The sequence below is a fragment of the Rhinatrema bivittatum genome, chromosome 15 (genome assembly GCF_901001135.1).
Source record: "Rhinatrema bivittatum chromosome 15, aRhiBiv1.1, whole genome shotgun sequence".
NCBI lineage: Eukaryota > Metazoa > Chordata > Amphibia > Gymnophiona > Rhinatrematidae > Rhinatrema > Rhinatrema bivittatum.
In genome coordinates, this window is record NC_042629.1 from 75,454,871 (window position 1) to 75,468,452 (window position 13,582).

The window sequence follows — 13,582 nt, forward strand, 5'->3', positions numbered from 1 at the left end:
ACTTTCGACACCCTACTGGGCAAAGTTTTTCTGCGCCAGGACAAAGCTCAATCCTTGCGGGATCACACACGACGGTTCTCTGCGTTACCAGAGCCCACCTCCTGGGACTACCTGCAACTCCTGGGAGTGATGGGGTCCACCATCGACCTTGTACCTTGGGCTTTCGCGCACCTCAGGACCTTACAGTGGGCGCTCTTCTCCCGTTGGAAACCAGTATTGCAGGACTATCAGATGATTCTCCCGCTCCCACAGAATGCCAGGGACAGTCTGGGCTGGTGGTTGGATCCACCGAACCTGGCCCGTGGCATGTCCCTCGATCTGCCAAATTGGGTGGTGGTGACCACCTATGCCAGTCTAGCAGGCTGGGGTGCAGTCTGCGATCGAAGCGCCACGCAGGGGACGTGGTCCACGGTGGAGGCGAAGTGGTCAATCAACCGTCTGGAAACCAGAGCGGTCCGGCTAGCTCTGCGACATTTCCTCCCGCTTCTTCGGAACCGAGAAGTCAGAATCCTATTGGACAACGCTACCACCGTGGTCTACATCAACCGACAAGGAGGCACGCGCAGCCCGCAGGTCGCGCTCGAGGCGGCGCTGCTGATGCAATGGGCGGAGCGTCATCTCGTCCGGCTAGCGGCCTCGCACGTCGCCGGTGTGGACAACGTCCAGGCGGACTTCCTCAGTCGTCAACTGCTGGACCCGGAGAGTGGTCTCTCTCCGACAAAGCAATGCAACTTCTCGTCCATCGGTGGGGGGCCCCCCACTTGGATCTGATGGCGTCCGCTCTCAATGCCAAGGCTCCACGCTTCTTCAGTCGCCGGAGAGAGCGCGGAGGGAGTGGATGCCCTGGTCCTCCCGTGGCCGCCATATCTTTCTTTTCCACCATGGCCCCTGGTGGGCAGGATGCTCCGCAGAATAGAAAGCCATCAGGGGACCGTGGTTTTCGTCACCCCAGAATGGCCCAGGCGACCCTGGTTTGCGGACCTGCTACAGCTGGTGATCGACGGGCCAATCAGGCTGGGGCACCTCCCCCAGCTCCTACATCAGGGCCCGGTATTTTTCGAGCAGGCAGAATTCTTCTGTCTTGCAGCCTGGCTTTTGAGAGGCGCCGCCTCCGGCGTCGGGGCTACCTGGAGGTGGTAGTATCCACGCTATTGCGGGCACGAAAGACATCGGCCTATGTTCGAGTCTGGAAGGTGTTCGAGCTGTGATGTACCAGCCAGGCCACGAGACCCGCTAAGGCTTCTGTACCTCAGATCCTTCAGTTTCTACAGGCGGGGGTGGAAAAACGGCTCGCCTATAATTCACTACGGGTTCAGGTGGCCACCCTTGGTTCGCTGTTGAGCGATGGGGGCTCTCTTCTACAGCATCCTGACATTGCTCGTTTTCTCAAGGGTGTCAAGCATATGCATCCTCCGTTACGGGACCCTTGTCCCTCCTGGAGTCTTAACCTTGTGCTTCGCTCCCTGTCGGGACCACCGTTCGAGCCGCTGCGCAGTGCAACGATAAAGGATCTCACTCTCAAGACTGTATTTCTTGTGGCCATCTGTTCCGCTCGACGCATCTCGGAGCTGCAGGCTCTGTCGTGTAGAGAGCCCTATCTCCGTTTCTCCGACTCTGGAGTTTCGCTTCGCACTGTTCCCTCCTTCCTTCCGAAGGTGGTTTCTGCATTCCATGTGAACCAGACGGTGGAGTTGCCGTCCTTCTCTTCCTCAGAGCCGAAGTCTCTCCGTCTCTTGAATGTCAAGCGCACTCTGCGCCTCTATCTGGAGGCTACAAATGAGTTCCGGACCTCTGACCATCTCTTCGTACTCTGGGCCGGTCCTAAGAAGGGGTCTCAGGCCTCGAAGACTACCATTGCCAGATGGCTGAAGGCCGGCATTGCTGCTTCTTACATTGGGGCGGGTCGGACTCCCCCACCCGGAATCGTAGCGCATTCTACACGTTCTCAGGCGGCTTCCTGGGCGGAGGTTCGCTCGGTATCCTCGCAGGAAATTTGTAGGGCAGCCACCTGGAAATCGTTACACACGTTCTCGAGGCACTATCGTCTGCACCTCGCCTCTTCGGTCTCTGGACACTTTGGCGAGCAGGTTCTCCGAGCAGGCCTCGCAGGACCCCACCCGATTTAGGGAAGCTTGGGTACATCCCACTGTCTGGACTGATCCAGGTACGTACAGGGAAAAGAAAATTATTATTTACCTGCTAATTTTCGTTCCTGTAGTACCATGGATCAGTCCAGACGCCCACCGCGTTTGGGTTCTTGATCCTGCTCAGCTCTGCGCTGCTTCTTGCTCGCAGTGTTCTGTGTCTTCACAGTTGTTTCTTTTCGCTGTTTTTCACAGCTCCCTACAAGTTGGTAGGATGTTTGCAGTTACTTGTTGCGGTTACAATTGTTTTCATTATCTGTTTCCACAAACTTGATCCTTCGGGGGTTTCTACTCGGGCTTTGATATACTCGATACTGAACTCCTGCAGAGGGGGTAGTAGTATATATGGATACGCCCCCTCAAAGCTTGTGCTGACTCCATCTGCTGGATTGGGGACATAACCCACTGTCTGGACTGATCCATGGTACTACAGGAACGAAAATTAGCAGGTAAATAATAATTTTCTTTTGCAGTTTGAACTCTGTCTCTCCATCCCTCTAACCAACCTTGGTAAAGGAAGTAGCTGTGACAGGTTTTAAAAGCAGCAGAGTAATCTTCATTTTTCAGCAATAAGTAATTTGGGCTTGAGGCAGCGTGGGCACTGCAGCAGAGAAAGATAAAACATGGAGCGTCACAGTAGATATATCTCGTTTATTTACAATACACGCTAACGTCATGCACCAGGATAAATTATTCCTCCCTTCATTTTCCAACAGTGATATAAACTTCACTCATACAATTAGCAGCAGTCTTTGATTACAAAATCAAAGACTCAAAAACACTTTTTAGCTGATTAAGATGTCATCTGTCTTTAAATCTGTAAAAGAAGAAAAGCAAAGATGGGTTAAAATTCTTTTCTTTCTGCCTTAGCCAGTTCCAGGCCCCACATGACACATACAGGTGAATTTTCAAAAGGATTTACACATATAAATGTAGCTACTGTCGTAGCAATTTTCAAAAGCCATGTGCACTTACACGAGCAAATCCCTTGGACAATTCAATGGCCTATACCGTAGCAATTTTCAAAAGCCATTTACATATGTAAAGTGCACTTACTCGAGCAAACCCCTTGGACAATTCAATGGCCTATACCGTAGCAATTTTCAAAATCCATTTACGTGTGTAAAGTGCACTTACTTCAGGAAATCCCTTGGACAATTCAATGGCCTATACCGCAGCAATTTTCAAAAGCCATTTACATATGTAAGGTGCACTTACACGAGCAAATCCCTTGGACAATTCAATGGCCTATACCGTAGCAATTTTCAAAAGCCATTTACATATGTAAAGTGCACTTACTTGAGGAAATCCCTTGGACAATTCAATGACCTATACCGCAGCAATTTTCAAAAGCCATTTACGTGTGTAAAGTGCACTTACTTCAGGAAATCCCTTGGACAATTCAATGACCTATACCGCAGCAATTTTCCAAAGCCATTTACGTGTGTAAAGTGCACTTACTTCAGGAAATCCCTTGGACAAAGTGGACTTCAAGTTTGCAGTAAGCAAAGTGGGAAGTGACAGTAAATTCTGTCCAGCAGAGCATGGTGCTCTCCCTAGTATATACAGAGAGTTTCAGAATGCAAAAGCTTAAAAGTGCCTGCTGTTTACCTGGGAGCCAATGTAAGGGACTCAGAAAAGTAGTAATATGTTCAGAAGGTGCAATTCTCCTCAGCAGCCTGGCAGCTGCACTGTGCACCAGCTGCAGTGCTTAGGGAAACCCAGAATCAAGTCCAGAGAACACTTAAGACCTGAAGGATTGGTCTAAACTAGAAAATTTCTTAGCAATTTTAACAATTTCAGTTTATAAAAGGCTTTTCTTGTTACACTCCTCAAACGTGTCCTCATGGTCAGCTTACTGTCAAAAATAACACCAAGATTTCTAGTTTCAAAGACTACTAATAGAGAAGCTTGTTTAACTATAACAGAGTTGGGTATATTACAGGGGCTAGTTCCCAAGCCACATGAAAGTGGTTTTAGCAATATGCAGTGATAACTTGTCTTCAGTCAACCAGCTATGAATCCCTTGCACGGCTCTTTGAAAATCACTGTTTGGAAATCTCTCTGATGTAGATGATATAAAAATTAGAATATCAATCACTACACAAAAGCCAACTCCTCTCCTAATATATACCAAAAAATCTAGGAGAGGGAAACACTATTATTTCATAACTAGTTATGAAATAATACAGCGTTGTGAAACAGTTCGTTTATTCGCCAGCTACCTGAGCTAAGTATCTCTTTTGAAAATTAAGTAACTAGTGGTTATACCAAGGTTACAACTAAGTTAAAGCTTTTTTAACATTTATAATTATTCTTCAGTAATAAAGTTGCAATAAAAGATAGTAAATAAAAAAATAAAAAATCACACAGGGGAGATGGTACATGATTATGATTATGGTGCCATAAGAGCTGATACTGTATGAGGCCCTGTGTGGGCGGGAGACTGTGGATAGACAACAGTAGGCGCCTGTTTTTATGATACCAGTCTCCTTATGTATAAATAATTGAAAAATATTATAAATATATGCTTTTGATGGGAATAGTGTTTCCCTCCCCTTGATTTTTTGGTATAAAAATTAGAATGCCTTCTGCATGTATAGAGTGAGGTGAGGCCTTACAAAAATGTTGAACATTACAGCAGGTAACGCTGTAATGGATCCAGCTGCAGCAGCAGTGAAACTGGTATTGTTAGGATTACGTAATATTCGCCTTCTTGGAAGGAGCCGGGGGAGTTTTCATCCTTTAAAAGTATTACTTAAAAGGGCCAGGGACCCTGGGTGGTGGAATCCTTAGTGAAGAATGATCAGCAAAGAACGAAACGGCATGAAGATAAGCAAACAAGCAACACGCAAGCTGAGGGAACCACAGCTAGCCCTGCAGCTTTAAGACTCTCTTAACTCTTTCTACAAATATTTGTTCAAAAAAAATAAATAAATGCATTGCCACGGAAGGTGTAATGCACGGAAGGTGTGATGGGCCCTGGCTGCTCACGTACCAATTTCATCGTACTCCACGTGTTTGAGGAAAAGTCCATCGGGGGGAGCGATGACATTCTCTGGAAAAGCCAGGGGATCCCTCGTCTCTAAAATTTCCTTTACGTGATGCGCCATCAGCCTTCCCCGGCCCACAGCCACCAGAATGCCGGTCATTCTGCGAACCTGCCATGGTAAGAGAGAGAAGGGGTTAGCGAGCTGTGCTCTCATGCCTTATTTACAAGCAGCACACTCCCTGTGCACTCCCTGGCTGCTACTCTGCTCTATTGCTCTCACAATTACCAGTGCAACAAACAGATCTATTTCCTTGGCTTGCAATGTCAGAAAACCCTGTTTTGGCTTCTGTGCTGAAATCCTATTTACTTCCAGTTTATAGCAGGCATGGGAATTAATTACAAAGTTACTCTAAAACATGCCATCCTACAGAGGTCTAGTTCTGGAGAAAGAAGGGGGAATCACGTGCTCTGGAAAGCTCAGCTCGTTTTTTTCCGATCCGCCTGGACTGTGACAGCTGAACGAGAACCCGTTCCAGTCCCTGGGAACCTGCAAAGCTCTGCACTGAGGGAGTGGAGGCTGATGCACTGGCTTAGTCCAACCACGGCAAGCACATGGCTTTATCCTGCGGGCAGTGAATTGGTTTCTAGTCTCCCGGGGAAGGATGGAAGGGTTCCTTCACTGTATTGCTTAATGACTGAGATTAGGAGAACTGAATCTAAAAACTTGGTAGAAAGAGTTCAACTCTTACATCTTTAGAAGGACGAGGTAGTTAAGAGTCTTCGAACATTCAACATTTGTGTTTTTCTGGCAGCTTATAATCAGCAAGACAATTTCTTCTGTTCTAGCGCTGCAGTCACTCCTCCACAAAGCTATTCAGGGCTCAGATTAAATCCAGTGTGTGCATCACTCGGTGCTCCAGCCCTCCGCCCGCACCCAACTCCCTGCCACATCAGAGCATCTGTTTCCACTTGTTTTCCATTGCAGTCTGTGCCGAGTAGCTGGGCTTTAAGAAATAGCTCCTCACAGTTTCAGACTCGGGTTATGAGTGCAGGAAGCCTTTCAGTTTATCTTATTCGGGTTCCATCCCACAGGGGGGACCTTGGTTTGCCACATGATCAGGTCAGGGAAGTGTTAGGGGGCTCCTCGGGCCTGGCACCCACCTCACTGACTCTCCCCCCTGCCCCTTCTCCTCACTCCCACGGGACGAGACATCATCTGCTTCCCACGTTCCCGAAGGCAGTCTGTCATGCTGACCCTGGGCTGGCGCTGCAGCCTGAAAGAGAGAGGGGAGTTCAGGCCATTTCACCAGAGACACCCTGCAAAATTAAAGCTCTGAGCGACAGCCTGTGGGGTAGGAAGAGGGAGTCACATTCATGGGTAGGAAGAGGCTTCAGACAGCTGGAGTCACTCTCCTGAGATACAGAAGTAAACCAATGGCAGACAAAGCAGGACTGGGCAGGCACTGCAATTCACAAATTGCTTTTTTACACATTGGCCACCAGAGGTCACAGCTTCCTACCTTTCTGGACTGTTGTGCACAATAGTGCTGCTGCTTCCGTTGGACCGTAAGTGGCGTAATGCATCCCACAGCACACGGCGCTTGGGAGCACACGGTGCTATGCCCCTGTATTCTGTCCAAGTCCCACCTTCCCTTTCCCCCTCACTATTACTGCTTGCCATAGATGTAGTGCAGGTGTCGTCATATTCAAGAGCTGTAAAGTGTTGTCAGCCCTGGTATAAGCTTCCGTCTCCCATGTGGAAATGGTAATCAAGTTGTGAGAATAAAAAACTTTCAGTACCTGCTTGTAGAGAAAGGATCTGCTACTGAACGTCAGCTCCCAGAACTGCAGCTCCCTTCAGGAGGCAAGCGGAGAACTGCTGGTTAGAAATATGGAAGAGAAAGTATGGAAGAGCCCTGGCCATGCAGTGTAATACTGTGAGACAGCTCAGCGAGCCTCTTGTAACGTGGACGACACCGGAGGCCTGCAGCACCGCATGCATTACATGGCAAGGAAAAAGTGCTGCATTGTTTTGTAACGGGGAATAATGACATCCACACAGGAACGCTTCTGGTACTGCGCATAAAGTTTCACCTTCTAAACAGGATAAGAAAAAACCACCATGCATCATAAACAGCAGGGAGCTCCTCGGACTGCCAGAACGCTCTCCTGCTGATTATTTTCCTTTCTCTGTTGCATGATTGACACTTCCTCTTGCCCCAGTTATACACTAAGAGCAAATCTGGAAAGTCGTCCACTGGCCTCATACACTGCAGTGGATGTCCCCTGTCACCTGTCAGTCTGCAAACCACAAACGTCTCCCTCCTGCTGGTGAACATGAGATCCAGTGACAGAAAGAGCATTGTGTATCTGCCTGCCCTCGCTGAGAGTGTCACCCAAGCTGGCCGGGCAGAGAAAAAGTGAAAAAGGAGACAGCAGGAGAAAGCGAGGAGTTGCTTAGCTGTTCTACTGCTGTCTTCCGGTGCGAGTCTTCTGGCAGCCATAGGCAGGAGCAGAGGGTAGGGACAGGGGTCCCCGCTGCGAGCATGGAAAATGGAGAGGGGAGGGTTTCCACCTTCAGAGGAGAGCAGAGCGTCACACTGGCACCTCTATGAAGGGGTATGGCGCAGAAGCTTCAGTATTTGGCACCTTCAAGATTAGATGTCCTCGGCAGCTGCCTCTGACGCCTGTGCCTAAAGCCGGGCCTGCTCCTGCCACTGTGATAGAGGAAGCTTATAAAGCGCTGGGAAAACAAACTGGGATTCTTCTGCACCGCTTCCTGCATTTGCAGCCCCCTGGGATCTTTGGCTTGCACAGAGTTGGATTCATAAACTGCAGGCCAGGACTGGCATGCAGCCAACCAAGCAGCTGCACGAAGCAGCTCAAGGGCTCCACAAGTCATGCTGCGCGGGAGCGTGTGCCACAAATCACCTTCAGCGCCACATTAAACAGCAAGGGTCAGAGGTGAGCTGGGTGCCAGAAACACTGGATGGGAGATGCAGGAGCACGGCCATGAATGCATGGCCTGCCTCGTGGGGGAGACCTCAGCTTCTGCCCTCTCAACCCAAAGTAACATTGGCTACTGTGCTTCTTTGGACTATCGACACACAAGTGTCCCACCGACACCACAATTTCCTTTTAATGAATCCTCCATCCTTAACCGAGATCCACTACCCAGGCAGGATCCTGCCCCTGCAAGCTGCCATCTCTGAGCAGCACCGGCACTGCTAAGACCCCTGCGACTGGGTACCCTCCCAGCACATTTCTACCAGAGAAAACATTTTAGCAAGGTGCATCGCTCAGAAATTAACTGCCATGCTATACTAAAGGAGAGAAGAGACTTAATGGCACTCCCTAGTGGAAAAGAGCACCGACAGGTGGAGAACACGAGGAGAATTTAAGCAATTCAATAACACATTGAAAGTTTGGGGGCGATTTTAAGGAGCAGACGTTTGAGTGTGGATGGCTGCAGCTAAGCTACCAGAGAGCTTCCCTTTGAAAAATGAGCTACCACTAAGTACCTGCATCTACTTTGCACTTCCTGTTTGAATGGGCAGCCGATCGGGGGCAAAACTGCGCAGGAAGATGAGAAAATGAAAATGTAAGCACACTCTCTTACGTCCCTGCAGGAAGGCATCGATTTAATCCTACGAACAGTGCGGCGCTATGGAAGCCCGTGTATGTTTTTAACTGGATTTAGAGAGGTAATTTATCCTCTATACGGGACAAGGAGAGTTTCAGCCAGTCAGAATGTGGGGATGCTGTATAGCGATTCATTCTCCCCTACACTGCGCTTTCAGGAGCCAGAGAGGAAGTGAATTGTTGACCTGATTCAAAAACAGCTCGGTATGAAACCTTTGCACTGCTGCTGCCCTCTAAGTGCTCCTACGCTTCCTCAACAAATAATATGTTTAAAGATGACTTTACGCTGTGCAAAAGAGCAGCTGCAAGTACCTTCCTGCCTCAGCGCTGGAAAAGTGGTTTCTAACTCAGTCATCCTGTGCCCAGCAGCTGAGGAGTGTAAATATCCTGCTGCTGGATCCAAGGTGGAAGCTCGCAGCAGCTAAGATGCAGGATTCTACATCAGCTTTACCCGCAAACTACCTGGCCACCTGTCCAAATGCAGGAGCTGCCCTCTCGGGCAACGTGAACGTTTGTTAATTCCCAGACTTGTCTCTCGGTGATGCTGTTCTACCATGCTTCCTTCGCTTCCAACCCCTCTGCACGGTCTGTGTGTTTTATCGCAGCCAGGAACATGGAACTCACTGATGCAACTTGGCCGAACGTCAGTGTGCAAAGAAGCAGCTGGTGACCATGTCAGGAGCATATTCATGTTCTAAGAGTGAAAAAAGATCGCTTCCATGCTTTAGTCCACATCTGGCTTATCCTTGCCTGCATCCTACTGGACACTGGATGCAACACGGGAAGAGTCCCACTTCTGGCACCATCAGCACTTTTCCTGTAAAGTAGCCAGGGCCCCTCTCCTCTGTTTAACTTTAATTACATTTAGTAAAATGCGCTACACAAATGCATTATCACTCTCCCTGAATGCAGTGCAGAGATTCCTAACGGTGCAGCACATGCTATTTTCCCTTGTGGTGAACTCGAGCCTCGTCCAGTGTAGTGCATGTCTGTATCTGTGTATCTATACTGCATACACATTTGTAGCACATACTGCACACCGAGAACATGGAAAGCAGGAGCTCCAGCTTACTGGATCTGCTTTCATGGCTGCCGTAATATACAGCTAAGAATGCATTTTAATTTATATTTGTTGATTGGGAAAGCCAGAAAAAGGGCAAACGCTTGGTTTTCAACAGGCAGACAGTGTCACTTGCCCAAGGCTCAGGCAGCACCAGTAGCAAAGAGGAGTCTTGGACTCCTCGTACACCCAGAACTTCTCTTAACCCATCGCCGGGTCAGACTCCTCCCTAATTATACAAATGGAGTGTAGTGTGCTGCCGTTTTTCCCCTTTTCGGAGGGGATGAAACCTCAGATCCTGCTGCCTTTTCCACAGCTGTTGCCGCCTGCTTCACGCTCGCAACACAAGAATGCGGCGTATGGGAAGCGGACGGGGCTCTGTACATCTGGTTTGCATTTGAAGTCTTGGGAAAAGGAAGAACGTGGACCTCAGCAGGGAACACTACACTGTGGGATCTGCCATCAAAAGCGAAAGAAGTTGGCGGGGGACGAGAGGGGGGAGAGATTCTTAAGGAAAAGGGAGGCGAGTGCAGGGGACCGGGCTAATGCTTGTGGATCACCTGCTGTTGTTGCAGGCGGCTGGCAGACAACGTCTGATAAAGGGCCAGAACCGTTAAGCCTGGCCGGTGGAAACTGTTCCCACAGAAAAGCCAAGCGTGCAATCACCCTCTCCTCCCACTCGCTGACGCCATTAGCAGGAATGTTCTACGGCTCCAATGCCCATGGCGGTTAAGCCAGTCACACTGCGCCAGCAGGGAGCTTCCATCCCAGGACTCACAGCCCTGCTTTCATTAGTAAGAAACAAGACTGCTACTTCCAGAATGATTCAGGGTGGGGGGGGATCAGAAGACAGGAAGTCACGTGACGTCTCCTCATCACCAGAGCAGGGTTCTGATACATTGCTGTTTGCAAACATTTATTTATTTATTTATTTAATGTCTTTTTTATACCGATAACCGTTCACACATCGTATCGGTTTACAGTTAAACAGGAACCATTGGGCAGAACCCTTACATATAACATTGCAAACAGGTTAACTTTTGGGCAGGGCCCTTACATAAAATTGAGAACAGCAAAATCACTATATACATAAACATAGGAAAGTTTCAAGCTATGGAGGGTAAGAAGCAGGACCTCTAAAAATCAAACTTATAGATGGTACTCATGAGCCATTTTGGGAGGGGCGCAAGGCAAATGCAACGTCCAGCCCGCCCTCACTCCGGCCCCAGCAGCACCGTTCACCTGCCTGTCAGTCTGAGGTTTTCAGCAAAATCCCAGTGCAGAGATATTTGTAGTCCTGCTTCTGAAATCCACACTGCAAGTACCAAAATGCAACGGGAGTGAGGTGTGGAAAAGCCAGAACTGGCCCCAAATGCTCCCTATCAAAACCAGGTCAGTGGCAGCTCTGATCCAGGACCGAGTTTTACATGGTGGTGACTTATGAGTTCAACCATCCATTGCTTGTCTTCAGAGAAATCCAATAACCAAAACATCTGGACTGTACAGGCTAATAATTAGAGAAAAATACCCCCCGAGATCCCAAATACAGTGAGAGGAGGTTCTACGGCTGTAAATTACAGACATATGGATCAAGTTAAAGAAAGCGCAAAGCAGGGAAAGCTCATAAGTCAGCAACTGGCCTGCATATTTGCGCCAGTGGCACAATTGCATTATGTAAAGCAGTGCTGGACGTTATGGAAGAAGGAGCGCATATGGACACATTATCTCCAGAGCAGCATGCAGAGCGGGGGGTGGGGGCCGAGAACAAAGTCACCTTCATCCTCCTCCAGGCTGCGGAGGAACGGCCTCTCATCCAGACGCTGGCCCAGATGTGTCTTCAGTGATGAACGGCTCACTGGCGGGGCGGAAAAAAGGGGGATTCGAAAATGGCTGACATCTGCAACCAGATGCAAATCAAAGCCACAGGACTGGTCCACGAGGCTGAGCCAGATGCTGGCGAGCTGCCGCGCCAACACGCACCTCCCCTGCAGCTGCACCCTGGGCATCGCATGTTCACGAGACACAATGCAGAGCCAGATTCATCTTTTCCCCTTTACCCACACTGCCAGTGTCCCTTTAGCCTTCCGCAGCTCTGGCCCACAAGGCTGGTCACTCTGGAGAATTACAGAAATGCCTCATCACATATTTTGGTGCGTTACCTGTGACTGGGAAGGGCTTTGGGACAGTGTGCCCGAAGGACTCTGTACTACTCTAACTCTAGGCCTTGCTTTCAGGCCCTGACTAGGGTCTTAGAGCAATGGCTCAGCTGCCCACCGCGACCCGAACACAGTGGAAGGGAAGCTGAAAGACAAAGTCCGGAGCCTGCTTTCACATGGCAGCGATGAATTAATAATGCTGATTCAGGGAAGCCCTTCTGATGAATAAATCATAGCGCCAGGGCCCTGTGGACAGATTGCACTCCAACGGCATTCTCGCTGTCGCCTAGCAACACAGGGCCTGATGGAGGCAGCAGACGTGGCGCCGATTCAGACAGAAACCCAGCCTGCTTTATGTGGAATGACGGAGAGCTGGATTATGTCATGCACATGATCCAAACGGACTCCTCAGACTTGTTTTTAAAGCCACTTAGGAAGAAGACGACTTTGATTTCTGCTGCACCTGCACTGGAGCCCGAGAGAGGCCCCTGTATCCCAGCTGAGGAAAAGCACAGGCAGGAGGAGGACGCCGGCGCCTCTGGGGAGGAACAATTAGCATGCAGCGCCACGGTGCTTGGGGTGGCAGGCCTGAGGTCGAGCAGCAGTCTCCAGGTCACACAGCTCGCTGCATGCATTCTCGGGCTTTCTGCAGAGGGAGCAGGCACTGGGTGCCGGGCTCACAGGCTCATCCCCTCCAGCTTGGCACCTCGGGTGCTCGCTTGTCTTGCCCAGCCTGTGCCCTTGGGCTAGGACTGGGATCACTAAATGGATTTTAGCTGGAGAAAGCTGAAGGGATACAGGAGGTAGGAGCCCAGGGTCACAGAATGTGTGTGTGGATCAGTGTCAGAGCAATGCACCAACACAAACTGCCTCCCATCCCCTCTCATTCCTCAGAATTATAATTACAGGATATTTAGACAAAGTTTGCATGAGTCCTCACATCTTTAGCCAGAATAGTAAATCCAGCCTCTGTGGGAATCAATGTGAAGCTACAATGTGTGCAGTGCATTATTATTAATTGTACTGACCGATTATTTAGTGCAAGGATGTCAAGAGCAAACCCACTCATCTACTAATAAGAGAGTAAAGCTCATTCACAATCTGATTTTGTATAAATTGTCAGCAAGACATGTTTTGCAGGAGAGGGGCTGGGAAATGTGCTACTCCCTGCTTCAGATATCTGTGAAGGCGAGGTATATGCACATAAGAATCTGGAGTCTGAATTTTGTTTCTCCAGTGTATGAGTTAAAAGCAGACAGTGAATTGTATCTCGGGAGATCTCTCGGCAGTCCCCAAGGCAGGGCCCATTAATAACATGACTGCTACTGCTGAAGTCGGAGAAAGGCTTTCCTCCGTGAACGGCTGAGCACAGGAGCATCTGGTGTGCTTCAGGGTCTTTGTCCTCACCGAGAGCCAGCGAAAGGAAGATTATTCAGCAAAGCATTGAAGCACGAGGCCAAGGTTCAGATATACAGCCCGGGGCTTGTCATCATTTTATGAAGTAAGACCACCTTGCCTAGCAGCCCAGCACCAAGTCAGCAGTGCAGTGCCACCCTGCTCCGTTACATGCTAGGAAAACGACACTGAA

General features: G+C 49.3%; 1 protein-coding gene across 6 annotated transcripts in view; it reads right to left on the reverse strand.

Moving 5' to 3' along the window:
- Positions 1-2,780: 2,780 nt before the first annotated feature.
- PUSL1 (pseudouridine synthase like 1) overlaps positions 2,781-13,582 on the reverse strand; it is a 90,663-nt gene continuing 79,861 nt past the window's right edge. For 4 of the 6 annotated variants that reach the window (XM_029578400.1, XM_029578401.1, XM_029578395.1 and 1 more), the window contains 3 exons: positions 6,937-6,991; positions 5,143-5,305; positions 2,781-2,961 (listed from right to left, as the gene is read on the reverse strand). In XM_029578400.1, coding sequence (XP_029434260.1) covers positions 2,930-2,961; positions 5,143-5,305; positions 6,937-6,991 — 250 coding nt within the window. In that variant the 3' untranslated portion in view covers positions 2,781-2,929. Of the gene's footprint in view, positions 2,962-5,142; positions 5,306-6,297; positions 6,411-6,936; positions 6,992-13,582 lie in introns of those variants that run through there. The other 2 variants (XM_029578397.1, XM_029578399.1) reach the window with 2 other exon arrangements.